Source organism: Oncorhynchus mykiss, chromosome 18 (assembly GCF_057628025.1).
Source record: "Oncorhynchus mykiss isolate SJ-2025 chromosome 18, ASM5762802v1, whole genome shotgun sequence".
In the NCBI taxonomy this organism is placed as follows: domain Eukaryota; kingdom Metazoa; phylum Chordata; class Actinopteri; order Salmoniformes; family Salmonidae; genus Oncorhynchus; species Oncorhynchus mykiss.
In genome coordinates, this window is record NC_143039.1 from 73,912,263 (window position 1) to 73,939,738 (window position 27,476).

The 27,476-nt window shown below is 46.8% G+C and overlaps 2 protein-coding genes across 2 annotated transcripts in view; one reads left to right on the plus strand and one right to left on the minus strand.

The window, feature by feature from the left end:
* On the minus strand, nucleotides 1-2,003 carry ppp1r11 (protein phosphatase 1, regulatory (inhibitor) subunit 11). Its single transcript, XM_036953569.2, has 3 exons — nucleotides 1,676-2,003; nucleotides 1,190-1,298; nucleotides 1-996 (listed from the first exon to the last, which is right to left on the minus strand). The coding sequence occupies exons 1-3, from the start codon at nucleotides 1,751-1,753 to the stop codon at nucleotides 806-808; spliced, it is 378 nt and encodes a 125-aa protein (XP_036809464.1). The 5' UTR covers nucleotides 1,754-2,003; the 3' UTR covers nucleotides 1-805.
* Nucleotides 1,962-27,476, plus strand: part of vars2 (valyl-tRNA synthetase 2, mitochondrial) — a 27,309-nt gene continuing 1,794 nt past the window's right edge. The window contains exons 1-27 of the mRNA XM_090209402.1: nucleotides 1,962-2,239; nucleotides 2,630-2,815; nucleotides 2,911-2,992; nucleotides 3,564-3,664; nucleotides 3,842-3,963; nucleotides 4,941-5,007; nucleotides 5,110-5,207; nucleotides 5,755-5,836; nucleotides 9,284-9,403; nucleotides 9,734-9,842; nucleotides 10,041-10,133; nucleotides 10,886-10,972; nucleotides 11,637-11,764; nucleotides 11,866-11,969; nucleotides 13,396-13,477; nucleotides 14,133-14,209; nucleotides 14,563-14,650; nucleotides 14,768-14,861; nucleotides 16,068-16,138; nucleotides 17,097-17,222; nucleotides 18,305-18,409; nucleotides 20,368-20,436; nucleotides 20,670-20,748; nucleotides 21,787-21,917; nucleotides 24,239-24,391; nucleotides 24,544-24,804; nucleotides 26,875-26,986. Coding sequence (XP_090065528.1) covers nucleotides 2,633-2,815; nucleotides 2,911-2,992; nucleotides 3,564-3,664; nucleotides 3,842-3,963; nucleotides 4,941-5,007; nucleotides 5,110-5,207; nucleotides 5,755-5,836; nucleotides 9,284-9,403; nucleotides 9,734-9,842; nucleotides 10,041-10,133; nucleotides 10,886-10,972; nucleotides 11,637-11,764; nucleotides 11,866-11,969; nucleotides 13,396-13,477; nucleotides 14,133-14,209; nucleotides 14,563-14,650; nucleotides 14,768-14,861; nucleotides 16,068-16,138; nucleotides 17,097-17,222; nucleotides 18,305-18,409; nucleotides 20,368-20,436; nucleotides 20,670-20,748; nucleotides 21,787-21,917; nucleotides 24,239-24,391; nucleotides 24,544-24,804; nucleotides 26,875-26,986 — 2,824 coding nt within the window. The 5' untranslated portion in view covers nucleotides 1,962-2,239; nucleotides 2,630-2,632. The remainder of the gene's footprint in view (nucleotides 2,240-2,629; nucleotides 2,816-2,910; nucleotides 2,993-3,563; nucleotides 3,665-3,841; nucleotides 3,964-4,940; nucleotides 5,008-5,109; nucleotides 5,208-5,754; nucleotides 5,837-9,283; nucleotides 9,404-9,733; nucleotides 9,843-10,040; nucleotides 10,134-10,885; nucleotides 10,973-11,636; nucleotides 11,765-11,865; nucleotides 11,970-13,395; nucleotides 13,478-14,132; nucleotides 14,210-14,562; nucleotides 14,651-14,767; nucleotides 14,862-16,067; nucleotides 16,139-17,096; nucleotides 17,223-18,304; nucleotides 18,410-20,367; nucleotides 20,437-20,669; nucleotides 20,749-21,786; nucleotides 21,918-24,238; nucleotides 24,392-24,543; nucleotides 24,805-26,874; nucleotides 26,987-27,476) is intronic.

The window sequence follows — 27,476 nt, forward strand, 5'->3', positions numbered from 1 at the left end:
TTGCATACAGGTGGACTTTATTTAACTAACTATGTGACTTCTGAAGGTAATTGGTTGCACCAGATCTTATTCAGGGGCTTCATAGCAAAGGGGTGAATACATATGCACCACTTTCACGTTTTTTGTTGTTGAAACAAACAAGTAATTTTTTTCATTTCACTTCATCAATTGGGACCATTTTGTGTCTGTCCATTACATGAAATCCAAATAAAAATACATTTAAAATGTCAGGTTGTAATGCAACAAAATAGGAAAAATGCCAAGAGGGGTGAATACTTCTGACCAGGGCCGTATATAGGGAACAGGGTGCCATAGGGCTCTGGTCTAAAGTATTGCACTATAATAGGGTTCTATAGGGCTCTGGTCTAAAGTAGTGCACTATATAGGAAACAGGGTGCCATTTGGGACCCAGACCTAGTGGTAGCCTGGGTACTAGACTATTTATGCACTCTACAATGTTACATAATCATATGTCCAAATCCTTGTTTGACAAGAAGGAACACTGTCTGGCACTCAGGCTAAGATACTGACACATAATTAAGTAAAATCAAGTATTACGACAAATCAATAAATAAGGATAATTATTATTTATAAAAATAAGGAAAATGATTGTACCCCTTTTTCTTATCAAACAGGCAGAAATATAGGCTCTCTCCCTCCCTCAGTTTTATCTGTCTCGTCCTTTTCCTCTCAGTACTGCAGTGACTGAACTAAATGAGAGCGTGTGTGTAGCAGTATAATGTGTCATTGTCATCGACTGAAGAATCCCTATGCTCCATTCCTCCCTCAGCACCATTCCTAATCATTAGTGGGCATGTGATCCCCCAGAGCTTGGAGGAACCGTACTCCCCCCACCCCCTCCTCTGTGTCCATGCCTGCCGTCTTTCCCATGTCCCAGAATGCAGTGTGCACTTCCACAGCCCTCGTCGCCGTCATCTCCCTCACTTTCAGAGGAGGACTCCCCAAACTGTTTGGGCTTCTCGTAGACGCAGCAACCTGGGGGGGGGGGGGGGGGGGGGGGGGTCAATAATACTCAGTCATCAGCCACCAATAATATCTAGAACTGCAGCATGCACCTGTGTAAATAACATCACCCCCAGGTATCTATCGCAGAGAGCCAGCTGGGACGATGACAGAACAAGTGACTGCATCTGAACAGTCAGGAAACAGGTGGGAAATGGACACTCACACTTGGAAGACCTCCTTCCCAGATGCTCGTTGTCCACTGTGTCGCTGGACCACTCCACCTTCTTGTCAGTCTTTCTCTTCCTCAGCTTGATGGTCAGGCTACGTCCCTCCTGAGAGACACGCAGAGAGGAGCCTGTTTTTGAGATTCACCTTCATACATATAACAGGCATTGGGTGTTTCTCTTGTCAACAGGGCCATGTAGCCAGTCAACATCATATTTACGTGTACTACTGGCAATGTACTAAACTTGACAGCTAGGCTAGATCAAGTGAAGTAAGATCAAATCATTTCGTCATGATTATATGAGCTAGCTAACGGTTATTATGGCTGTGGTGCTAATGGTAACTAGCTAACTGTAGTTAGTTAAAATACCTAGCTAACGTTAGCTCCAATCTTTGGTGCGGCCATATGATGCATATCTACCTAGTTATTATCCTTCTTCATCATATTATTCGCTAATTATAGCAGTTTCTATAGCTAGCTTACCTGCTGGGGCGGTGGCGGTGTGTCAACTTGAACGGTCTCCGTTATCGTCTCGCTAGAAGTACCTGGCGCCTCCGCCATCCTGATATTAACCTGTCGGTTTTGAGCTCGCACCAGCTGTCAACAAGCGAAATGTCAACTGACGTTATTTTATGAACACCAATCACTCTGTTTCTTCAATCCGACACGTTGAGTCGAATTAATCGTGATCAATCCTGTCGAGATACTCTGACTCCTCTTTGGACGTTCGACGAGAAGATTTTTTGGGGGAAGGAATTCCCAGACGGACCACTTCCGGTTGCTCCCCGCACAAACGAGTCCGGTGGGGAACATTGAGCTTGATGCACTTTTGCTATGGTTGGGACACGAAAGACATAGCTAGTCAATAAGAAACTGTAAAATCTGTTTAGGCTATTAGTTCTACATAATTCATAAAGTGTTTGATAAAGTGTCAAACAAATTACAATTAAGATATAGTGAACAAATGAGTATATTCTCCGTTAGGTCGTAGTTGAAAGGTCGCAGCTAGTTTAACATGTCTGCGCCCACGAGCACATCATCTTGAAGGTAGAGCACATATTATTTATCATTCATTGGAATAATGTAGTCAACAACGCTCAATCAATATATATTATTATGAGTATGACTATAAAACAGCAACGTAGCAAAGTGACAGAAGTCTCTGAAGAGGTGCATTTAAAATATTATTCTCTTGAGTCTGTTTTACCCAAATGTATCACCTAGCTTCAATTATCATTCATGCACTTATCCAGGCAGCGTAATTAGCAAACAGAAAGCAAATGCCTAGACCCATGGCATGTTTGAAATGGATGATTGGAATGGATTTGAAAATGTCTTTAAAATGTTTCCAACGAAGGGGCTCCTAGACTCATGTAGTCTATTGGAAATCACTGCCTTATTTGCTTTGCTTTCATTTTCTCTTGATTTGTTTTACAGGAGATGTGGAGGTCCGCCTGTGGCCTCTCTGTGAGGGCAGCAGAGAGGGCAATTCACAGACAATGTTCACGTAGGCTCTATGCTCACAATGCGGAAAAACCTCCTCAATCTACTCCCCGGACCCAGGCGGAGAAAGAGAGGCGGAGGAGAGATAAGGAGGAGGCCATACTGAGCAGTCAACACAACGTAGGTGACCTCACTCCTAGTTAGTGGACTCTTACACTTAACAAACAAAGACATAGACTTGTTTTGTTTTACATGAAAGTTAAATCCATTTTCAGAATGTTGAAGATCAAGGAATGAAATGGAGTGAGAAAGAGAGGATAGCGTACAGTGTTTCAACACCTCCTGGGGAGAAGAAAGGTAATGAATGTCCCAAAGACTTTGGTGATGGAGGAAAAAATGGATACAGTTACATATCGGCATATTATTTTTGAAGATATATATTGTATCGTTTTGACAATATCGCAATAATATTTTTTACGCTAGTTGGCAATTACTCCAGTATTTTTCCTTCGTAGCTTGTTTTCCGTCTTCTTTTTAAATAGGGGAGCCCATGTGTTTTCAGCACTTTTATTTCCATGACTGATCAACACTCGTTATCATGTCTCTGTCTTGTCCCTCTGCAGCAGACATGTGGTGAGCGATGTGTTTTTAACATCAAATCTCAATAAAAATCACAGTATCGAATTGCAATACATATAGAATCAGGAGAATCGCAATACATATCGTTTCGGCACCAAAGTATCGTGATAATATCGTATCGTGAGGTCCCTAAAAGACTTACACCCACCCTTACGTCCTGTCATAAACGCAGAGATCAGGCTGGTTTCACTGGGATAATACAACAAGTGGTCTATTGACGCACTCGCCTTGTGGCAACACTCTCTCGCTAAATTAATTCCTCTCTTGTTATTCACCATCCCTTGTTTAGACACCACCCTGCCCTTCCCTTCGTCCTACAGCCCGGAGTATGTGGAGACCAGTTGGTACCCGTGGTGGGAGAAGGAAGGCTTCTTCACCCCAGAGATCAATGTAAGAGAATAGAGCATTATAATAAGCCATATTTCAAACTGCCTGATGATGCTCCCATGTTAGGAACAATCTATTCACATAACACAGCTCTAATAACAATGTATGTGATAGTGCTCTAATAGTTGGATTTAATCTAATGCCCATGTTGTTATTTTTTGTTGTTGTATCAACGTTTAGGACAGACTGCCACATGCTGTGAATCGCTCCTTCTCAATGTGTATCCCTCCGCCTAATGTGACTGGCACGCTGCACCTCGGCCATGCACTCACAGTGGCCATAGAGGATGCATTGGTCCGCCGGTAACTATTTCTCCTACGGACAATAATAGAATCAGTTGGTTAGAGAAATGAAATGGCACCACATCAAATCCCTATCCGTCTCAGAGCTGAAATGAAATGACACCACATCAAATCCCTATCCGTCTCAGAGCTGAAATGAAATGACACCACATCAAATCCCTATCCGTCTCAGAGCTGAAATGAAATGGCACCACATCCAATCCCTATCCGTCTCAGAGCTGAAATGAAATGACACCACATCAAATCCCTATCCGTCTCAGAGCTGAAATGAAATGACACCACATCAAATCCCTATCCGTCTCAGAGCTGAAATGAAATGACACCACATCAAATCCCTATCCGTCTCAGAGCTGAAATGAAATGACACCACATCAAATCCCTATCCGTCTCAGAGCTGAAATGAAATGACACCACATCAAATCCCTATCCGTCTCAGAGCTGAAATGAAATGACACCACATCAAATCCCTATCCGTCTCAGAGCTGAAATGAAATGACACCACATCAAATCCCTATCCGTCTCAGAGCTGAAATGAAATGACACCACATCAAATCCCTATCCGTCTCAGAGCTGAAATGAAATGACACCACATCAAATCCCTATCCGTCTCAGAGCTGAAATGAAATGACACCACATCAAATCCCTATCCGTCTCAGAGCTGAAATGAAATGACACCACATCAAATCCCTATCCGTCTCAGAGCTGAAATGAAATGACACCACATCAAATCCCTATCCGTCTCAGAGCTGAAATGAAATGACACCACATCAAATCCCTATCCGTCTCAGAGCTGAAATGAAATGACACCACATCAAATCCCTATCCGTCTCAGAGCTGAAATGAAATGACACCACATCAAATCCCTATCCGTCTCAGAGCTGAAATGGGTTACTTTTTGAATGGCTAATGTATTTGACATGTTTTAGGAGATGTGATGAAGTGTATCGTTGTACTGATTGAATGTGTGGTTGTATCAGGAGGAGGATGCAGGGCTACAAAGTTGTCTGGGTACCAGGCTGTGACCATGCAGGCATCGCTACGCAGGTACGTGTCCCTGACCTGGCTATCCATATTATCTTTCACATTTGCTTCTCTTTCAAGCTAAAACTGTAAAACCTGTGTCCAACCTTCTGGTCTTAATCTCAGACGGTGGTGGAGAGGAGGTTGTTTAGGGAACGAGGGAAGAGAAGACAGGACCTCAGCAGGGAGGAGTTTCTAAAGGAGGTGTGGACGTGGAAGAAAGAGTGAGTATGAGGTCCCTTTCTGGCCTTTTATTATTTGTCTCTCTCCTCTGCCTGCTGTTCTCTGACACTGCTTTCCACTGTCATTAGCAGAATCCTACGACTATCCATCTTCTTAATGAGATAAAGCAAGATGATTCTATTTTCATATTTGGTTCTGTCTCTCTGTGTGTTCCAGTAAGGATTCTGTCTGTCTGTGTGTTCTAGTACGGGTTCTGTCTGTCTGTGTGTTCTAGAAAGGGTTCTGTCTGTGTGATCTAGTAAGGGTTCTGTCTGTCTGTGTGTTCTAGAAAGGGTTCTGTCTGTGTGTTCTAGTAAGGGTTCTGTCTGTGTTCTAGTATGGGTTCTGTCTGTCTGTGTGTTCCAGTAAGGGTTCTGTCTGTGTGTTCCAGTGCGGATTCTGTCTCTCTCTCTGTCTGTCTGTCTGTCTGTCTGTCTGTCTGTCTGTCTGTGTGTGTGTTCCAGTACGGGTTCTGTCTGTCTGTCTGTGTGTTCTAGTAAGGGTTCTGTCTGTGTTCTAGTATGGGTTCTGTCTGTGTGTGTGTTCCAGGAAGGGAGAGGAGATCTATCACCAGCTGAGGGAACTTGGTGCGTCTCTGGACTGGAGCAGAGCCTGCTTCACCATGGATCCAGTAAGACAGTACTATTACACTACATCATCACAGACTCACTGGCCTTGTGGTTAGAATGTCCGCCCTGAGATTGGATGGTTGGGAGTTCGATCCCCGGCCACGTCCTACCAGAGACTGTAAAAATGGGACCCTATGAGTCTCTGCTCAGCACTCAGCATTAAGGAAATAGATTGGAGATACGGCGCTGCGATACACTAGTGTCCTGTCCAGGGGGTGTTGATCAGTAACAGGAGATAGACTAGTGTCCTGTCCAGGGGGTATTCATCAGAAACAGGAGATAGACTAGTGTCCTGTCCAGGGGGTGTTCATCAGAAACAGGAGATAGACTAGTGTCCTGTCCAGGGGGTGTTGATCAGAAACAGGAGATACACTAGTGTCCTGTCCAGGGGGTGTTGATCAGAAACAGGAGATACACTAGTGTCCTGTCCAGGGGGTGTTGATCAGTAACAGGAGATAGACTAGTGTCCTGTCCAGGGGGTATTCATCAGAAACAGGAGATAGACTAGTGTCCTGTCCAGGGGGTGTTTATCAGAAACAGGAGATACACTAGTGTCCTGTCCAGGGGGTGTTTATCAGAAACAGGAGATAGACTAGTGTCCTGTCCAGGGGGTGTTGATCAGTAACAGGAGATAGACTAGTGTCCTGTCCAGGGGGTGTTGATCAGAAACAGGAGATACACTAGTGTCCTGTCCAGGGGGTGTTCATCAGAAACAGGAGATAGACTAGTGTCCTGTCCAGGGGGTGTCCATCAGTAACAGAAGATAGACTAGTGTCCTGTCCAGGGGGTGTTCATCAGAAACAGGAGATAGACTAGTGTCCTGTCCAGGGGTGTTGATCAGAAACAGGAGATACACTAGTGTCCTGTCCAGGGGGTGTTGATCAGAAACAGGAGATACACTAGTGTCCTGTCCAGGGGGTGTCCATCAGTAACTGAAACAGAAACAGGAGATAGACTAGTGTCCTGTCCAGGGGGTGTTGATCAGAAACAGGAGATAGACTGTCCAGGGGGTGTTCATCAGAAACAGGAGATAGACTCGTGTCCTGTCCAGGGGGTGTTCATCAGAAACAGGAGATAGACTAGTGTCCTGTCCAGGGGGTGTTGATCAGAAACAGGAGATACACTAGTGTCCTGTCCAGGGGGTGTTGATCAGTAACAGGAGATAGACTAGTGTCCTGTCCAGGGGGTGTTCATCAGAAACAGGAGATAGACTAGTGTCCTGTCCAGGGGGTGTTGATCAGAAACAGGAGATAGACTAGTGTCCTGTCCAGGGGGTGTTGATCAGAAACAGGAGATAGACTAGTGTCCTGTCCAGGGGGTGTTCATCAGAAACAGGAGATAGACTGTCCAGGGGGTGTTCATCAGAAACAGGAGATAGACTAGTGTTCTGTCCAGGGGGTGTCCATCAGTAACAGGAGATAGACTCGTGTCCTGTCCGGGGGGTGTCCATCAGTAACAGGAGATAGACTAGTGTCCTGTCCAGGGGGTGTTGATCAGAAACAGGAGATAGACTAGTGTCCTGTCCAGGGGGTGTTCATCAGTAACAGGAGATAGACTAGTGTCCTGTCCAGGGGGTGTTCATCAGTAACAGGAGATAGACTAGTGTCCAGACTAGTGTCCTGTCCAGGGGGTGTTGATCAGAAACAGGAGATAGACTAGTGTCCTGTCCAGGGGGTGTTGATCAGAAACAGGAGATACACTAGTGTCCTGTCCAGGGGGTGTTGATCAGAAACAGGAGATACACTAGTGTCCTGTCCAGGGGGTGTTGATCAGTAACAGGAGATAGACTAGTGTCCTGTCCAGGGGGTGTTGATCAGAAACAGGAGATAGACTGTCTGGAGAGATAGACTGTCTGGAGATAGACTAGTGTCCTGTCCAGGGGTGTTCATCAGAAACAGGAGATAGACTCGTGTCCTGTCCAGGGGGTGTTCATCAGAAACAGGAGATAGACTAGTGTCCAGTCCAGGGGTGTTCATCAGAAACAGGAGATAGACTAGTGTCCTGTCCAGGGGGTGTTCATCAGAAACAGGAGATAGACTAGTGTCCTGTCCAGGGGGTGTTGATCAGTAACAGGAGATAGACTAGTGTCCTGTCCAGGGGGTATTCATCAGAAACAGGAGATAGACTAGTGTCCTGTCCAGGGGTGTTCATCAGAAACAGGAGATAGACTAGTGTCCTGTCCGGGGGGTGTCCATCAGTAACAGGAGATAGACTAGTGTCCTGTCCAGGGGGTGTTGATCAGAAACAGGAGATAGACTAGTGTCCTGTCCAGGGGGTGTTCATCAGTAACAGGAGATAGACTAGTGTCCTGTCCAGGGGGTGTTCATCAGTAACAGGAGATAGACTAGTGTCCAGACTAGTGTCCTGTCCAGGGGGTGTTGATCAGAAACAGGAGATAGACTAGTGTCCTGTCCAGGGGGTGTTGATCAGAAACAGGAGATACACTAGTGTCCTGTCCAGGGGGTGTTGATCAGAAACAGGAGATACACTAGTGTCCTGTCCAGGGGGTGTTGATCAGTAACAGGAGATAGACTAGTGTCCTGTCCAGGGGGTGTTGATCAGAAACAGGAGATAGACTGTCTGGAGAGATAGACTGTCTGGAGATAGACTAGTGTCCTGTCCAGGGGTGTTCATCAGAAACAGGAGATAGACTCGTGTCCTGTCCAGGGGGTGTTCATCAGAAACAGGAGATAGACTAGTGTCCAGTCCAGGGGTGTTCATCAGAAACAGGAGATAGACTAGTGTCCTGTCCAGGGGGTGTTCATCAGAAACAGGAGATAGACTAGTGTCCTGTCCAGGGGTGTTCATCAGAAACAGGAGATAGACTAGTGTCCTGTCCAGGGGGTGTTCATCAGAAACAGGAGATAGACTAGTGTCCTGTCCAGGGGGTGTTCATCAGAAACAGAAGATAGACTAGTGTCCTGTCCAGGGGGTGTTCATCAGTAACAGAAGATAGACTAGTGTCCTGTCCAGGGGGTGTTCATCAGTAACAGGAGATAGACTAGTGTCCTGTCCAGGGGGTGTTCATCAGTAACAGGAGATAGACTAGTGTCCAGACTAGTGTCCTGTCCAGGGGGTGTTGATCAGAAACAGGAGATAGACTAGTGTCCTGTCCAGGGGGTGTTGATCAGTAACAGGAGATAGACTCGTGTCCTGTCCAGGGGGTGTTCATCAGTAACAGGAGATAGACTAGTGTCCTGTCCAGGGGGTGTCCATCAGTAACTGAAACAGAAAGCAAGTCTTGTCTACTTATATACCACACTGTTATCATATTGTTATTGTAGTATGTTATTGATGTCGTTATCACATACAGGTTATGTTCATGATGTCGTTATCACATACAGGTTATGTTATTGATGTCGTTATCACATACAGGTTATGTTATTGTCCGTTCTTCTGCTCAGCTCTTTCTTCCTGTGTGTGTACCTTTTGTGTGTGGGTGTTTTCAGGGCTTCAGCAGTGCTGTGACCGAGGCCTTTGTAAGGCTGTGTGACTCTGGTCTGATCTATCGCTCAGAGGGGCTGGTCAACTGGAGCTGTGCTTTGGAGTCGGCCATCTCTGATATAGAGGTTAGTCTATCATCTCTGATATAGTCTATCATCTCTGATATAGTCTATCATCTCTGATATAGTCGGCCATCTCTGACGTAGAGGTTAGTCGGCCATCTCTGACGTAGAGGTTAGTCTTAACTATTAGACGAGACCCTCTACTCTCATAGTGTTAGCATGTCACTTTAGCAACAACATCATCTTTGCTATGTGCTACAGAACATGATGTACAGCTTCAGTTTGTACAATTTATTGTCTGCAGTTAAATAAGATTTTATTTTCAAATTGTAAACTTGAGATGATGAATCATCGTGGTGTTTTAAATGAGAGATGTGTTGACCCTTCCTGCAGGTTGACTCCAAGCAGCTGTCTGGCAGAACCCTGTTGTCTGTCCCTGGATACCAGAACAGGGTGGAGTTTGGGACCATGGTCACCTTTAGCTACCCTATAGACGGCCAGGGTGAGTGGTTGGGTTGAGTCCCAAATGGCACCCTATTTAGGGCTCTGGACAAAAGTAGTGCACTGTGTAGGGAATAGGGTGCCATTTGAGATGTAATCTCAGTATCTGAGTTGTGATCTTCCTGTATGTCTGCTGTTCTCTGGGATTTTTCCCATCTTTCCTGTTTATACTCTCTCTCTCTCTCTCTCTCTTTATTAGATGGAGAGGTGGCAGTGTCGACCACTCGTCCTGAGACCATGTTGGGTGATGTGGCCATCGCTGTGCATCCTGAGGACCCTCGATATCAGGCTAGTATACTTCAGATTAAATCCTGAGGACCCTCGATATCAGGCTAGAATACTTCAGATTACATCAGGCTAGAATACTTCAGATTACATCAGGCTAGAATACTTCAGATTACATCAGGCTAGAATACTTCAGATTAAATCCTGAGGACCCTCGATATCAGGCTAGAATACTTCAGATTACATCAGGCTAGAATACTTCAGATTACATCAGGCTAGAATACTTCAGATTACATCAGGCTAGAATACTTCAGATTACATCAGGCTAGAATACTTCAGATTAAATCCTGAGGACCCTCGATATCAGGCTAGTATACTTCAGATTACATCAGGCTAGAATACTTCAGATTACATCAGGCTAGAATACTTCAGATTACATCAGGCTAGAATACTTCAGATTACATCAGGCTAGAATACTTCAGATTAAATCCTGAGGACCCTCGATATCAGGCTAGTATACTTCAGATTACATCAGGCTAGAATACTTCAGATTACATCAGGCTAGAATACTTCAGATTACATCAGGCTAGAATACTTCAGATTACATCAGGCTAGAATACTTCAGATTACATCAGGCTAGAATACTTCAGATTACATCCTGAGGACCCTCGACATCTTTATTGTACCACTGTGTATGATTACTAGTTGTCTTTTAGCTGAGACTTCTAAATGTATCTTTATTGTACCACTGTGTATGATTACTAGTTGTCTTTTAGCTGAGACTTCTAAATGGTTCACTACTATTTGTCTTGCAGGCAGTTCATGGTAAACAGTGCAGACACCCATTCGCTGACCGACTCTTACCCATCATCACTGACACTATGGTGGACATGGAGCTGGGTACAGGTACAGGAACCGTCTTGATGATCTGATGGAATTTGAACAGCAATGCGTCAGGAACAAGAACAAGCTAGTTATGCTAAAGGCTGTTATGGTACAAAACAACGATTATTCTGAAAACCATTCCTTCTTTATTGTTCTGTCTGTCTTGTCTGTCTGTCTTGTCTGTCTGTCTTGTCTGTCTTGTCTGTCTTGTCTGTCTTTCTGTCTGTCTGTCTGTCTGTCATTCTCTGTCTGTCCTGTCTGTCTGTCTCTCTCTGTCTGTGTCTGTGTCTCTCTCTCTCTGTCTTCCTCTGTCTGTCCTATCCGCCTGTCTGTCTCTCTGTCTGTCTCTGTCCTGTCTGTCTGTCTCTCTCGCTCTCTTTCTCTGTCGTTCTCTCACTGTCCTGTTCGTCTCTCTCTCTCTCTCTCTCTCTGTCTCTGTCTCTCTCTCTCTCCCTGTCTCTGTCTCTGTCTCTGTCTCTCTCGCTGTCCTGTCTATCTGTCTCTCTCGCTCTCTTTCTCTGTCGGTCTCTCTCTCTGTCCTGTCCATCTGTCTGTCTCTCTGTCTCTCTCTCTCTGTCTCTCTCTCTGTCCTGTCTATCTGTCTCTCTCGCTCTCTTTCTATGTCCATCTGTGTCTGTCTCTGTCTGTCCCTGTCTGTCCGTCTGTTTCTGTCTGTGTTTCTCAGGTGCTGTAAAAGTTACTCCAGCTCACGACCACACTGACTTCCTGCTTTCCCAGCGGCACTCTCTTCCTCGCCTCACTGTGATTGGAGGAGACGGCACAATGACCCCTCTCTGTGGCCAATGGCTGGAGGTACACTATCTCATCCAGAGATTGTTTGCTGTCGGTTACTGTGATCTGTCTGGCAGTTCCGTAACATCTGAGAGATATCTAATCTTTCCCTCCCATCACAGGGAGTGAAGCGTTTTGATGCCAGAGAACAAGTGATCGATGCACTGACAGAGAAGATGCTGTTCAGAGGGAAAAGGGATCATGCCATGTCTTTACCTGTCTGCAGGTAGAGGGAGACATTCACTGTCTGTTCCCTCTCTCTTGAGACGGAAAGGGTGTTCGAATCACATGTAGTGCCCTGATAATGTAGTGCCCTAATAATGTAGTGCCCTAATAATGTAGTGCCCTGATAATGTAGTGCCCTGATAATGTAGTGCCCTGATAATGTAGTGCCCTGATAATGTAGTGCCCCGATAATGTAGTGCCCCGATAATGTAGTGCCCCGATAATGTAGTGCCCCGATAATGTAGTGCCCCGATAATGTAGTGCCCCGATAATGTAGTGCCCCGATAATGTAGTGCCCTGATAATGTAGTGCCCTGATAATGTAGTGCCCTGATAATGTAGTGCCCTGATAAATCAAACCCAGATTATGGGATAAATTAAAAACAGGATTACTTTTTGCAGTGAAAGACAGTATGTTTACAAGTGACATACAGGACAGGGGGTTTTTTCAGAGGAAAGTGAATGAATCACCACATTCAGAATTGCTGGCTAAAATGAATAATTCTGTCAGTTATCCCAGAAGCTGTTTTGATTTAGTCAGTAATCTAATATATAACAGAAGAGATATGGGTTAGATGTGGGTTAGATGTGGTTACCCGCTGTTCATCCAGAATGCCCATCTCCTGCAATTTCACATATAAATCCAATCAGTTACCCAAAATGAACTGAATAACAGAACACTTAACACGTCAGGGTAACACGTCAGGGTAACGGGTCAGGGTAACACTTAACACGTCAGGGTAACACGTCAGGGGGGTCAGGGTAACGCATCAGGGTAACACGTCAGGGTAACACTTAACACGTCAGGGTAACACGTCAGGGTAACGGGTCAGGGTAACACTTAACACGTCAGGGTAACACGTCAGGGGGGTCAGGGTAACGCATCAGGGTAACACGTCAGGGTAACACTTAACACGTCAGGGTAACGTGTCAGGGTAACGTGTCAGGGTAACGTGTCAGGGTAACGGGTCAGGGTAACGGGTCAGGGTAACGCGTCAGGGTAACACGTCAGGGTAACACTTAACACGTCAGGGTAACACGTCAGGGTAACGCGTCAGGGTAACACGTCAGGGTAACACGTAACGTGTCAGGGTAACGCGTCAGGGTAACGCGCCAGGGTAACGCGCCAGGGTAACGCGTCAGGGTAACACGTCAGGGTAACACTTAACATGTCAGGGTAACACGTCAGGGTAACGCGTCAGGGTAATGCGTCAGGGTAATGCGCCAGGGTAACGCGCCAGGGTAACACGTCAGGGTAACACGTCAGGGTAACACGTCAGGGTAACGCGTCAGTATCGTCAGCATCTTGTTTACTATCCTACTGACCTCACCATAGAGTGAAGGCCACACCCAGTTGCTATGGTAAAGCTATTTTGTCTTATTCTGCTAATGATTTCTCTTGTCCTCTTTCCCCCTCCTGTGTGTCAGTCGTTCTGGGGATGTCATTGAACCTTTGTTGAAGAAGCAGTGGTTTGTGCGTTGTGGAGAGATGGCCCAGAGAGCCATACAGGTGATTGGACTGTCTCTTTGTGTTGTAGTATTTGCTGTAGGTTACCTCAGCCTGTCTGCTTCAGTGGCACCCTATTCCCTACATAGTGCACTGCTTTTAACCACTGTCCTGTGTTGGTGAGAGGGTCTGTGTTGGTGAGAGGGTCTGTGTAGGTGAGAGGGTCTGTGTAGGTGAGAGGGTCTGTGTTGGTGAGAGGGTCTGTGTAGGTGAGAGGGTCTGTGTTGGTGAGAAGGTCTGTGTAGTATTGTAATGTAATGGCACTGACTCTCTCCCCCTCTTTCTCTCCTCTTCTCTTTCTCTCTCCTCTCTCCACCCTCTTTCTCTCCCCCTCTTTCTCTCCTCTTCTCTCTCTCTCTCTCTCTCCACTCTTTCTCTCTCTTTCTCTTTCTCTCTCTCTCTCTCTCCACCCTCTTTCTCTCTCCCCCTCTTTCTCTCTCTCCTCTCTCTCCCTCTCTCCCTCTGTCTCTCTCTCCCTCTCTCCCTCTCTGTGTGTCTCGCTCTCTCTCCTCTCTCTCCCTCTCTGTGTGTCTCGCTCTCTCCTCTCTCTCCCTCTCTGTGTGTCTCTCTCTCTCTCCTCTCTCTCCCTCTCTGTGTCTCTCTCTCTCTCTCTCCTCTCTCTCCCTCTCTGTGTGTCTCTCTCTCTCCTCTCCCTCAGGCAGTAGATGAGGGACAGTTAGAGATCATTCCTCACTTTTACACCAAAACATGGAGTAGCTGGCTCTCCAACATCAGGTCAGTAGAGTGGAGAAAGTATTACTTTTCTAAATATCAAAGCCCCCCCCCCCCCCCCCCGGACCTAGCTGCAAGATTCTCAGAAGGAGAGAGAAATAAGCAGGACATCTGGAATCTTCCAACTAGGATGTCAGTCACATTTATATTCTGAACTGAACTGAACAATAGTGTGACGTATGAGAGAAGCAACAACAAGTCTGTTTGTTTGTCTTCCTGCTGGACTAGCAACACCGGGCCCCGACATCTTCATTGTTTTATTGTTGCTCTTTGACCCCATGGTTTTATTAAAATAGTCCTTGTTATGACTTATGTGGTTTTAACAATGTGATGCCTGTTTGTGTTTTCCGCGTCAGTGATTGGTGCATATCCAGGCAGCTTTGGTGGGGTCATCAGATTCCAGCCTATCGAGTGACTCTCTCAGATTCCACTGACACTCAGGAGGTGCACTGCATGTTTCAAGCTGGATTTCACATTCTCACAGTCACACTTATCAACGAATTGCAGTCATATTTTTGTATTGTAAACAACGTTATTTATTGTGTGTGCTATTTCCCTCAGGAGCTCTGGGTCTGGGGCAGGAGTGAGGAGGAGGCCAGAGAGCGGGCTGCTGGAAAATATGGAGTGACTGCTGACACCATTACACTGACTCAGGGTGACTGCTGACACCATTACACTGACTCAGGGTGACTGCTGACACCATTACACTGACTCAGGGTGACTGCTGACACCATTACACTGACTCAGGGTGACTGCTGACACCATTACACTGACTCAGGGTGACTGCTGACACCATTACACTGACTCAGGGTGACTGCTGACACCATTACACTGACTCGGGGTGACTGCTGACACCATTACACTGACTCAGGGTGACTGCTGACACCATTACACTGACTCAGGGTGACTGCTGACGCCTTTACACTGACTCAGGGTGACTGCTGACACCATTACACTGACTCTGGGACTGCTGACACCATTACACTGACTCTGGGACTGCTGACACCATTACACTGACTCTGGGACTGCTGACACCATTACACTGACTCAGGGTGACTGCTGACACCATTACACTGACTCTGGGACTGCTGACACCATTACACTGACTCAGGGTGACTGCTGACACCATTACACTGACTCAGGGGGACTGCGGACACCATTACACTGACTCAGGGTGACTGCTGACACCATTACACTGACTCAGGGGGACTGCAGACACCATTACACTGACTCGGGGTGACTCACCTTAATAAGTCTGTCTGTCAGGAGATCTGCTTTACTGCCGTCACATGAACCCATTGAATTGTTTGTAGCACAACAATGACTCAGAGTTCCTGTGGTGCCACACTATCACAAGCCATGTCGTGTTGTTTGTTTGTTTTCGATTGGCTCGTTTACACCCTCTCTCTCTATCTCTCTCTTCTCTCTCTCTCTCTCTCTCTCTCTCTCTCTCTCTCTCTCTCTCTCTCTCTCTCTCTCTCTCTCTCTCTCTCTCTCTCTCTCTCTCTCTCTCTCTCTCTCTCTCTCTCTCTCTCTCTCTCTCTCTCTCTCTCTCTCTCTCTCTCTCTCTCTCTCTCTCTCTCTCTCTCTCTCTCTCTCTCTCTCTCTCTCTCTCTCTCTCTCTCTCTCTCTCTCTCTCTCTCTCTCTCTCTCTCTCTCTCTCTCTCTCTCTCTCTCTCTCTCTCTCTCTCTCTCTCTCTCTCTCTCTCTCTCTCTCTCTCTCTCTCTCTCTCTCTCTCTCTCTCTCTCTCTCTCTCTCTCTCTCTCTCTCTCTCTCTCTCTCTCTCTCTCTCTCTCTCTCTCTCTCTCTCTCTCTCTCTCTCTCTCTCTCTCTCTCTCTCTCTCTCTCTCTCTCTGTCAGACCCTGATGTATTGGACACCTGGTTCTCCTCAGGGCTCTTCCCATTTGCCATGTTGGGCTGGCCACAGCAGGTACTTGACTTGCATTTCCTCCCCATATGTTTCACTTTTCACAAAGAAAGAAAAATCTGTGTCCCAAATGGCACCTTTTCCCCATAGGGCTCTGGTCTAAAGTAGTGCACTATGTAGGGAATAGGGCTCTGGTCTAAAGTAGTGCACTATGTAGGGAATAGGGCTCTGGTCTAAAGTAGTGCACTATATAGGGAATAGGGCTCTGGTCTAAAGTAGAGCACTATATAGGGAATAGGGCTCTGGTCTAAAGTAGTGCACTATATAGGGAATAGGGCTCTGGTCTAAAGTAGTGCACTATGTAGGGAATAGGGCTCTGGTCTAAAGTAGTGCACTATGTAAGGAATAGGGTTCTGGTCTAAAGTAGTGCACTATGTAGGGAATAGGGCTCTGGTCTAAAGTAGTGCACTATGTAGGGAATAGGGCTCTGGTCTAAAGTAGTGCACTATGTAGGGAATAGGGCTCTGGTCTAAAGTAGTGCACTATATAGGGAATAGGGCTCTGGTCTAAAGTAGTGCACTATGTAGGGAATAGGGCTCTGGTCTAAAGTAGTGCACTATGTAAGGAATAGGGTTCTGGTCTAAAGTAGTGCACTATATAGGGAATAGGGCTCTGGTCTAAAATAGTGCACTATATAGGGAATAGGGCTCTGGTCTAAAGTAGTGCACTATATAGGGAATAGGGCTCTGGTCTAAAGTAGTGCACTATATAGGGAATAGGGCTCTGGTCTAAAGTAGTGCACTATGTAGGGAATAGGGCTCTGGTCTAAAGTAGTGCACTATGTAAGGAATAGGGTTCTGGTCTAAAGTAGTGCACTATATAGGGAATAGGGTGCCTTTTCAGGCATCCAATGAATTGCCTAGGACTCATGACATCAACCACTAAAATATGTCCCATATAGTGCCCACACTTCCTCATGCTTACTTGACATGTTGTGTCCCCTACAAATATGCCCCCACAGACAAGTGACCTGAGGCAATTCTACCCCAACACTATCCTGGAAACAGGAAGTGACCTTATCTTCTTCTGGGTGGCCAGGATGGTGATGCTTGGCACAGAACTGACTGGGCAGCTGCCCTTCAAACAGGTAGCGATACTAACGACAATGTGGTCTGATACTAACAACAACGGGGTCTGACACTAACGACAACGTGGTCTGACTTTAACGACAACGGGGTCTGATACTAACGACAACGGGGTCTGATACTAACGACAACGGGGTCTGACTTTAACGACAACGGGGTCTGACATTAACGACAACGGGGTCTGACATTAACGACAACGGGGTCTGACATTAACGACAACGGGGTCTGACGTTAACAACAACGGGGTCTGACATTAACGACAACGGGGTCTGACGTTAACGATAACGAGGTCTGACATTAACGACAACGGGGTCTGACGTTAACGACAACGGGGTCCGACACTAACGACAACGTGGTCTGACTTTAACGACAACGGGGTCTGATACTAACGACAACGGGGTCTGATACTAACGACAACGGGGTCTGACTTTAACGACAACGGGGTCTGACATTAACGACAACGGGGTCTGACATTAACGACAACGGGGTCTGACATTAACGACAACGGGGTCTGACATTAACGACAACGGGGTCTGACATTAACAACAACGGGGTCTGACATTAACGATAACGGGGTCTGACGTTAACGATAACGGGGTCTGACATTAACGACAACGGGGTCTGACGTTAACGACAACGGGGTCCGACACTAACGACAACGGGGTCCGACACTAACGACAACGGGGTCCGACACTAACGACAACGGGGTGTGACACTAACGAAAACGGGGTGTGACATTAACGACAACGGGGTCCGACATTAACGACAACGGGGTCCGATACTAACGACAACAGGGTCCGATACTAACGACAACAGGGTCTGATACTAACGACAACGAGGTCTGACATTAACGACAACGGGGTCTGACATTAACGACAACGGGGTCTGATATTAACGACAACGGGGTCTGATATTAACGACAACGGGGTCTGATATTAACGACAACGGGGTCTGATATTAACAGTTTTTGATAACAACAACAGTCTGATAAAGTATAAATTAGAGCCCCTATTCTTACTCTCTCTGTCTCCCTCCCCATCTCTCTATTTCTCTCTCCCTCCCTCTTTCTCTCTCTCTCTCCCAGGTGCTCCTCCACTCTCTGGTGAGGGATAAGCATGGCAGGAAGATGAGTAAATCTCTGGGAAATGTCATCGACCCTTTAGATGTTATCTCTGGCATCTCTCTGGAGGTACACACACGGTCAGACCTGTCCAGCCTGGCCGGGATACAGAGGACTTGTTAGGAGTAACTACAGGGGACTTGTTAGGCGTAACGACAGAGGACTTGTTAGGAGTAACGACAGAGGACTTGTTAGGAGTAACGACAGAGGACTTGTTAGGAGTAACGACAGAGGACTTGTTAGGAGTAACGACAGAGGACTTGTTAGGAGTAACGACAGAGGACTTGTTAGGAGTAACGACAGGGGACTTGTTAGGAGTAACGACACGGGACTTGTTAGGAGGAACGACACAGGACTTGTTAGGAGTAACGACACAGGACTTGTTAGGAGTAACGACACAGGACTTGTTAGGAGTAACGACACAGGACTTGTTAGGAGTAACGACACAGGACTTGTTAGGAGTAACGACACAGGACTTGTTTGGAGTAACGACAGAGGACTTGTTTGGAGTAACGACACAGGACTTGTTTGGAGTAACGACAGAGGACTTGTTTGGAGTAACGACAGAGGACTTGTTTGGAGTAACGACACAGGACTTGTTTGGAGTAACGACAGAGGACTTGTTAGGAGTAACGACATCTATTAGAACACTAAATCATGGTGGTGGAAGGACATTACTGCCACAGAATGTATCATCTTGTTCTGGGCTGTAAAAACAATGTGTACAATGGTGTTTGTTATTCAGTTGGTTGACCTTTTCTTGTGGTAACAGGTCACAAATATTGCTGCTGTGATGGCACACTGTGGTACATCACCCAGTAGATATGGGAGTTTATCAAAATTGGATTTGTTTTGAATTCTTTGTGGATCTGTGTAATCTGAGGGAAATATGTCTCTCTAATATGGTCATACATTGGGCAGGAGGTTAGGAAGTACAGCTCAGTTTCCACCTCATTTTGTGGGCAGTGAGCACATAGCCTGTCTTCTCTTGAGGCCACCGTAGGCAGACATGGCTCTATCTCAATAGCAAGGCAATGCTCACTGAGTACATAGTCAAAGCTTTCCTTAATTTTGGGTCAGTCACAGTGGTCAGGTATTCTGCCGCTGTGTACTCTCTGTTTAGGGCCAAATAGCATCCTAGTTTGCTCTGTTTTTTTGTTGATTCTTTCCAATGTGTCAAGTAATTATCTTTTTGTTTTCTCATGATTTGCTTGGGTCTAATTGTGCTGCTGTCCTGGGGCTCTGTAGGGTGTGTTTGTGTTTGTGAACAGAGCCCCAGGACCAGCTTGCTTAGGGGACTCTTCTCCAGGTTCATCTCTCTGTAGGTGATGGCTTTGTTGTGGAAGGTTTGGGAATCGCTTCCTTTTAGGTGGTTGTAGAATTTAATGGCTCTGTTCTTGGTTTTTATAATTAGCGGGTATCGACCTAATTCTGCTCATTATTTGGTGTTTTACGTTGTACACTGAGGATATTTTGGCAGAATTTTGGTGTTTGTAACATTTTGTGAATTCTTGGTTGGTGAGCGGACCCCAGACCTCACAGCCATAAAGGGCAATGGGCTCTATGACTGATTCAAGTATTTTTATCCAAATCCTAATTGGTATGACGAATTGTATGTTCATATTGAGGCCATAGAAGGCCTTTCTTGCCTTGTCTCTCAGATCGTTCACAGCTTTGTGGAAGTTACCTGTGGCGCTGATGTTTAGGCCGAGGTATGTGTCGTTTTTTTGTGTGCTCTAGGGCAACGGTGTCTAGATGGAATTTGTGCAGAAGATCTAGATGCTGCTGTAGGGGTTCCTTGGTTGGTGACAGAAGCATCAGATCGTCAGCAAACAGTAGACATTTGACTTCAGATTCTAGTAGGGTGAGGCCGGGTGCTGCAGACTGTTCTAGTGCCCTCGCCAATTCGTTGATATATATGTTGAAGAGGTTGGGGCTCAAGCTGCATCCCTGTCTCACCCCACAACCTTGTGTTTGTGTTTTTTGCAATTTAAACCACACATTTGTTCTCCCCCCCCCCCCCTCAGAGGCTCCAAGAGAAAGTGGAGGAGGGCAACCTTGACCCCCGTGAGAGCATGGTCGCCATGGAAGCGCAGGTCAGTCAGTAGGCCCACCGCCGTCCCTCGACTCCCTCCTCTCAGTCATTTGTTCCGTCTGAGTGGGGCATGTTCATTTACTTTCCTCTGTGCTCTCTCCCTGACTGTGTCCCGAATGGCACCCTATTCCACATGACCAAAGCCCTAAAGTAGTGTGCTGAATAGGGACTTAAGGGTGCCATGTTGGGATACAGCCCCCTGACTCCTGTCTCTCTGTCCCCTATGGCGTCCAGAGGAAAGACTTCCCCAAGGGGATCCCAGAGTGTGGTACTGATGCGCTCCGCTTCGCACTCTGCTCTTACAAGGCCCAGGGTGAGTGACTGCTCTTACAAGGCCCAGGGTGAGTGACTGCTCTTACAAGGCCCAGGGTGAGTGACTGCTCTTACAAGGCCCAGGGTGAGTGACTCTGCTCTTACAAGGCCCAGGGTGAATGACTCTGCTCTTACAAGGCCCAGGGTGAATGACTCTGCTCTTACAAGGCCCAGGGTGAATGACTCTGCTCTTACAAGGCCCAGGGTGAGTGACTCTGCTCTTACAAGGCCCAGGGTGAGTGACTCTGCTCTTACAAGGCCCAGGGTGAGTGACTCTGCTCTTACAAGGCCCAGGGTGAGTGACTCTGCTCTTACAAGGCCCAGGGTGAGTGACTCTGCTCTTACAAGGCCCAGGGTGAGTGACTCTGCTCTTACAAGGCCCAGGGTGAGTGACTCTGCTCTTACAAGGCCCAGGGTGAGTGACTCTGCTCTTACAAGGCCCAGGGTGAGTGACTCTGCTCTTACAAGGCCCAGGGTGAGTGACTCTGCTCTTACAAGGCCCAGGGTGAGTGACTCTGCTCTTACAAGGCCCGGGGTGAGTGACTCTGCTCTTACAAGGCCCAGGGTGAGTGACTCTGCTCTTACAAGGCCCAGGGTGAGTGACTCTGCTCTTACAAGGCCCAGGGTGAGTGACTCTGCTCTTACAAGGCCCAGGGTGAGTGACTCTGCTCTTACAAGGCCCGGGGTGAGTGACTCTGCTCTTACAAGGCCCAGGGTGAGTGACTCTGCTCTTACAAGGCCCAGGGTGAGTGACTCTGCTCTTACAAGGCCCGGGGTGAGTGACTCTGCTCTTACAAGGCCCGGGGTGAGTGACTCTGCTCTTACAAGGCCCAGGGTGAGTGACTCCCTGAGTCTCCCTCACGTCAGGTGTTTTATCTGATGAAAGAGGTCTATTTGTCAAACTCCAGGTCTCTTTGTAGTTTTTCTCTTGAGAATAGCCGAGGTAGTCTTCCAAAGTTCTGACAACAACAAAAAACAATAGTTTGTTTCCATAGCAACAATATCACTGTCTCTCTCTCTCTCTCTGTCCGTCCATCAGGTGAGGACATCAGTCTGTCCGTGTCCCAGGTGCTGAGCTGTAGACACTTCTGTAACAAGATGTGGCAGACAGTGAGATTCACGCTGGGTGTCCTGGAGGACCGAGGGGCTGAACTGGGAACAGTGGAACAGGTAATGGATTAGATTTATACCGTAGCGGAACACCAACAGACATGACAATATTATATCGCTGTTGTTGTCACATTAATGTCACTGGGAGACTAAAGTGAAAATGTGACTGTGGAAGTTAAGATTCTCTCTTTAATAATCGCTGATTTTTCCAGTCATTTAAATTCCTTAATTCCTGTTTGTTATAAACTAGGTTTCCATCCTGAGGTTGAGGGGCATAAAGATGGCGGCCAACGTGCACTTTACACAAATTCCTCGTTCCGCTCGTTCATTTCTCTCCGTTGCTCTTCTTTTTTTGGCGGGTCATTAACATGATCCCTATTTTTAGCTTCCAGATGCAATGAGAAGAAAAAAAACCAAACTGTAGATTGTGCAGATTTTTTTGATTGGCACATTGAACCATGTCGCATGCCGTAGTTTAAACAGTCCATGGGTAGTGCTTTTAAACAATTACGTCATATCTTTTAATTCTGACATTTGTATGCACTTCAGCCATTGGCCGACGGATTTTCATGCATATATATTCTAAAATCCGCATAAAAACAGTGCATATCTTCCCAGCAGTGATGTTTCCATTTTTTATTTTTTTTATTTTATTTTACCTTTATTTAACTAGGCAAGTCAGTTAAGAACAAATTCTTATTTACAATGACGGCCTAGGAACAGTGGGTTAACTGCCTGTTCAGGGGCAGAACGACAGATTTGTACCTTATCAGGTCGGGGATTTGAAATTGCAACCTTCCGGTTACTAGTCCACCACTCTAACCACTAGGCTACCCTGCCACCTCTACACTCTAACCACTAGGCTACCCTGCCGCCCCTACACTCTAACCACTAGGCTACCCTGCCGCCCCTCCACTCTAACCACTAGGCTACCCTGCCGCCCCTACACTCTAACCACTAGGCTACCCTGCCGCCCCTCCACTCTAACCACTAGGCTACCCTGCCGCCCCTACACTCTAACCACTAGGCTACCCTGCCGCCCCTCCACTCTAACCACTAGGCTACCCTGCCGCCCCTCCACTCTAACCACTAGGCTACCCTGCCACCTCTACACTCTAACCACTAGGCTACCCTGCCGCCCCTACACTCTAACCACTAGGCTACCCTGCCACCTCTATACTCTAACCACTAGGCTACCCTGCCGCCCCTACACTCTAACCACTAGGCTACCCTGCCGCCCCTCCACTCTAACCACTAGGCTACCCTGCCGCCCCTCCACTCTAACCACTAGGCTACCCTGCCGCCCCTACACTCTAACCACTAGGCTACCCTGCCGCCCCTCCACTCTAACCACTAGGCTACCTGCCGCCCCTCCACTCTAACCACTAGGCTACCCTGCCGCCCCTCCACTCTAACCACTAGGCTACCCTGCCGCCCCTCCACTCTAACCACTAGGCTACCTGCCGCCCCTACACTCTAACCACTAGGCTACCTGCCGCCTCTACACTCTAACCACTAGGCTACCTGCCGCCCCTCCACTCTAACCACTAGGCTACCCTGCCGCCCCTCCACTCTAACCACTAGGCTACCCTGCCGCCCCATTAAATGAACTGGTTGCAGATAACAGGCTGTGATGACGTAGAGCACATACAAATACCTTACATTCCCATGTAACGAAATAAAAAATATACAAGTTAAATAGCTTTCCATCTCATTTATAACCCTTCTGATAATTTTGTTCCAAAACAAATGGCCCACTCTGGTCTCGGTACGTGTTCTCTAGCCAACAGCTCACAGATACAGGCTACCTACACGAAGACATTATTATGGACAAAAGAGAAAGATGACTTCTATTGTCAAAAGGCAGGCGAGCATCGACTCATCGTAATTTATCTCATCTGTAGCCTAGTCAACTGCATGGTTTCCCGAGTCGTAGTGGGAGGACAACACAACATATCGTTGTGTGACTACAAGTTTACTGTGATGTGATGGTTATGATATCAATATTTGCACATAAAGACATTTCCACCGCCATTTCCTTCATTTTATAGATGCAAAAAAGATCCCACGGTGTTCAGCGTATTTTGTTTTGTTGACATTTGGAAAGTTTACTGACATCAGGCCTGATGTGACATTTTATATCAGACATTTTTACTGGCATAAAAAGGTGGGATGGAAACCTGGTAATAGCTGGAAATATATATTGTAAATATGACTCTCTCTCCCTCCCTCTGTCTCTCTCCCTCTCTCTCCCTCCCTCTCTCTCCCTCCCTCTCTCTCCTTCCCTCTCTCTCCTTCCCTCTCTCTCCCTCCCTCTCTCTCCTTCCCCCTCTCTCCTTCCATCTCTTTCTCTACCTTCCTCTATCTCTCTTTCTGTCCAGACCTCTCCTCTGAACAGTATGGACCAGTGGGTTTGTTCTCGGCTCTATAGCACTGTGCTCCAGTGTGAGCAGGGCTTTGAGAGATATGAACTCCACTCTGTTACCGCTGCGCTGCACTCCTTCTGGCTGCACAGCCTCTGTGACATCTACCTGGTGAGGAGAATCTGTCATGGACTGTAGTTTAGTAACGGACATCAAGGACTGAGGAGAAACTCTGTCTTCTCTCTAACTGTGTCTTCTCCTGATCTCTACAACTCTTTCTATCTAACTTCCTCTCTCTCTCTCTCTCTCTGTGTGTGGTGTAGGAGTGCATCAAGCCAGTGCTGAGCCAGGACTCTGGCGCCGGGGCGTTGGGTCTGATCAACACAGTGCACACTGGGAGAGAGAAGCAGGTGGTCAGGGCTGTTCTCTACCACTGTGTGTCTGTCTCTCTGGCCCTCCTCTCTCCCTTCATGCCCTTCCTCACTGAGGAGCTGTGGCAGAGGCTCTACCTTCTCAGGGGAGAGGGTGGTGATAGCGCCGGGGCTAGCTTGTGTCTACAGCCATACCCACAGTCTTCACAACTGGTAAGAGAGTAGTAGGGGGGAAAGAGGGGTCCTAGTCAGTTGCACAACTGAAATGTAAACTCAGCAAAAAAGCAAACGTCCTCACTGTCAACTGGGTTTTATTTTCAGCAAACTTAACATGTGTAAATATTTGTATGAACATAAGATTCACCAACTGAGACATAAACTGAACAAGTTCCACAGACATGTGACTAACAGAAATGGAATTATAGGTCCCTGAACAAAGGGGGAGGGTCAAAATCAAAAGTAACAGTCAGTATCTGGTGTGGCCACCAGCTGCATTAAGTACTGCAGTGCATCTCCTCCTCATAGACTGCACCAGATTTGACAGTTTTTGTTGTGAGATGTTACCCCAGTCTTCCACCAAGGCACCTGCAAGTTCCCGGACATTTCTGTGGGAATGGCCCTAGCCCTCACCCTCCAATCCAATAGGTCCCAGACGTGATCAATGGGATTGAGATCCGGACTCTTCGTTGGCCATGGCAGAACCCTGACATTCCTGTCTTGCAGGAAATCACGCACAGAACGGGCAGCATGGCTGGTGTCATTGTCATGCTGGTGGGTCATGTCAGGATGAGCCTGCAGGAAGGGAACCACATGAGGGAGGAAGATGTCTTCCCTGTAACGCACAGCGTTGAGATTGCCTGCAATGACAACAAGCTCAGTCCGATGATGCTGTGACACACCGTCCCAGACCATGACGGACCCTCCACCTCCAAATCCAGAGTACAGGCCTCAGTGTAGCGCTCATTCCTTCGACGATAAACCCGAATCCGAACATCACCCCTGGTGAGACAAAACCGCGACCCGTCAGTGAAGAGCACTTTTTGCCAGTCCTGTCTGGTCCAGCGACGGTGGGGTTGTGCCCATAGGCGACGTTGTTGCCGGTGATGTCTGGTGAGGACCTGCCTAACAACAGTCCTACAAGCCCTCAGTCCAGCCTCTCGCAGCCTATTGCAGACAGTCTGAGCACTGATGGAGGGATTGTGCGTTCCTGGTGTAACGCGGGCAGTTGTTGTTTCCATCCTGTACCTGTCCAGCAGGTGTTATGTTCGGATGTACCGATCCTGTGCAGGTGTTATTACACGTGGTCTGCCACTGCGAGGACGATCAGCTGTCCGTCCTCTCTCCCTGTAGCGCTGTCTTAGGCGTCTCACAGTACGGACATTGCAATTTATTGCCCTGGCCACATCTGCAGTCCTCATGCCTCCTTGCAGCATGCCTAAGGCACGTTAACGCAGATGAGCGGGGACCCTGGGCATCTTTCTTTTGGTGTTTTTCAGAGTCAGTAGAAAGGCCTCTTTAGTGTCCTAAGTTGTCATAACTATGATCTTAATTACCTACCGTATGTAAGCTGTTAGTGTCTTAACGACCGTTCCACAGGTGCCTGTTCATTAATTGTTTATTTGTCATTGAACCAGCATGGGAAACAGTGTTTAAACCCTTTACAATGAAGATCTGTGAAGTTATTCTGATTTTTACAAATTATCTTAGAAAGACAGGGTCCTGAAAAAGGGACGTTTCTTTTTTTGCTGAGTTTATGTAGATACTAATACACACACACACACACACACACTTACTTTATACCCATTTATGTCCATACTGGTGTGGGGTTTATAGCACTTGTATAGCTATAAAACTACTGACTAGAAAGCTATAGACTTAATGAATTCCTATTGGCTATAGAGCTGTGAGGATCATTCAACTTATGAGGCTTGGACACTTAGAAACAAAATGTGCTATTTAGAACCTAAGATGGTTCTTCGGCTGTCCCCATAGGAGAACCTTTTGAAGAACCCAATTTTGTTTACAGGTATAACCCTTTTGGATTCCATGTAGAACCCTCTGTGTAAAAGGGTTCTACCTGGACCAAAAAAAGGTTCTCTTATGGGAACAGCCGGAGAAACATTTTTTCTAAGAGTGTACTATGGTAATGTCATTGGTGCTGAGAAACTAATGGTCACATCTGTGGTTTGGGTTTCTCTTCTTCCTTGGTTTTGTTTTTTACCTCTATCTCTCTCTCCCATCTATCTCGCTCCTTCTTGTTATTTCTGCTCAACTTCCTGCCAGGCACACTGGCACTTCCCCCAGGAGGAAGCAGACTTCACTCTGGTCCAGGAAGTGGTGAGAGTAGCCAGGTCCCTCAGGGCCCAGTGTGGCATGACCAAGGAGAAGCCTGACAGTACGTCACTGTCACAACTTAACTCAACTGGATAGAGAAATGTTATGTCTATTGGCCTGGCATTGGATAAGTTGTTGTCTCACAGATTTAGTAGTCGACCACACAGAGATGTGACAGATGAACTATAACGATGCTTCAATGTGACCATTGCATGTTCTACGTGGTTATATAAGCCGAGTTGTAAACTGGAGAGATCCTGATCTAAATCTGATCTATGATATGTAGCATCCCTCTGAAAAACTCATTCTGCCTTGTGAACGTTATAATCATCATGTAAACTGTGTTCTCTCTCTGTCTCCGTCTGAGCATTACAGTAGACTGTATGTGTTAGTTCCAGTGTATTCACCCTGGCAGGGCCATTTCATTCCAACTGTACGTCATAACAGTGTCATAATACAGTCGTAAACATGACAAAGCCTTCTACATATAAGGACTATGTTTCCTATCTGTTCTAGCGTAGGCTGGACAAAAAACCTGATCTAAAATATGT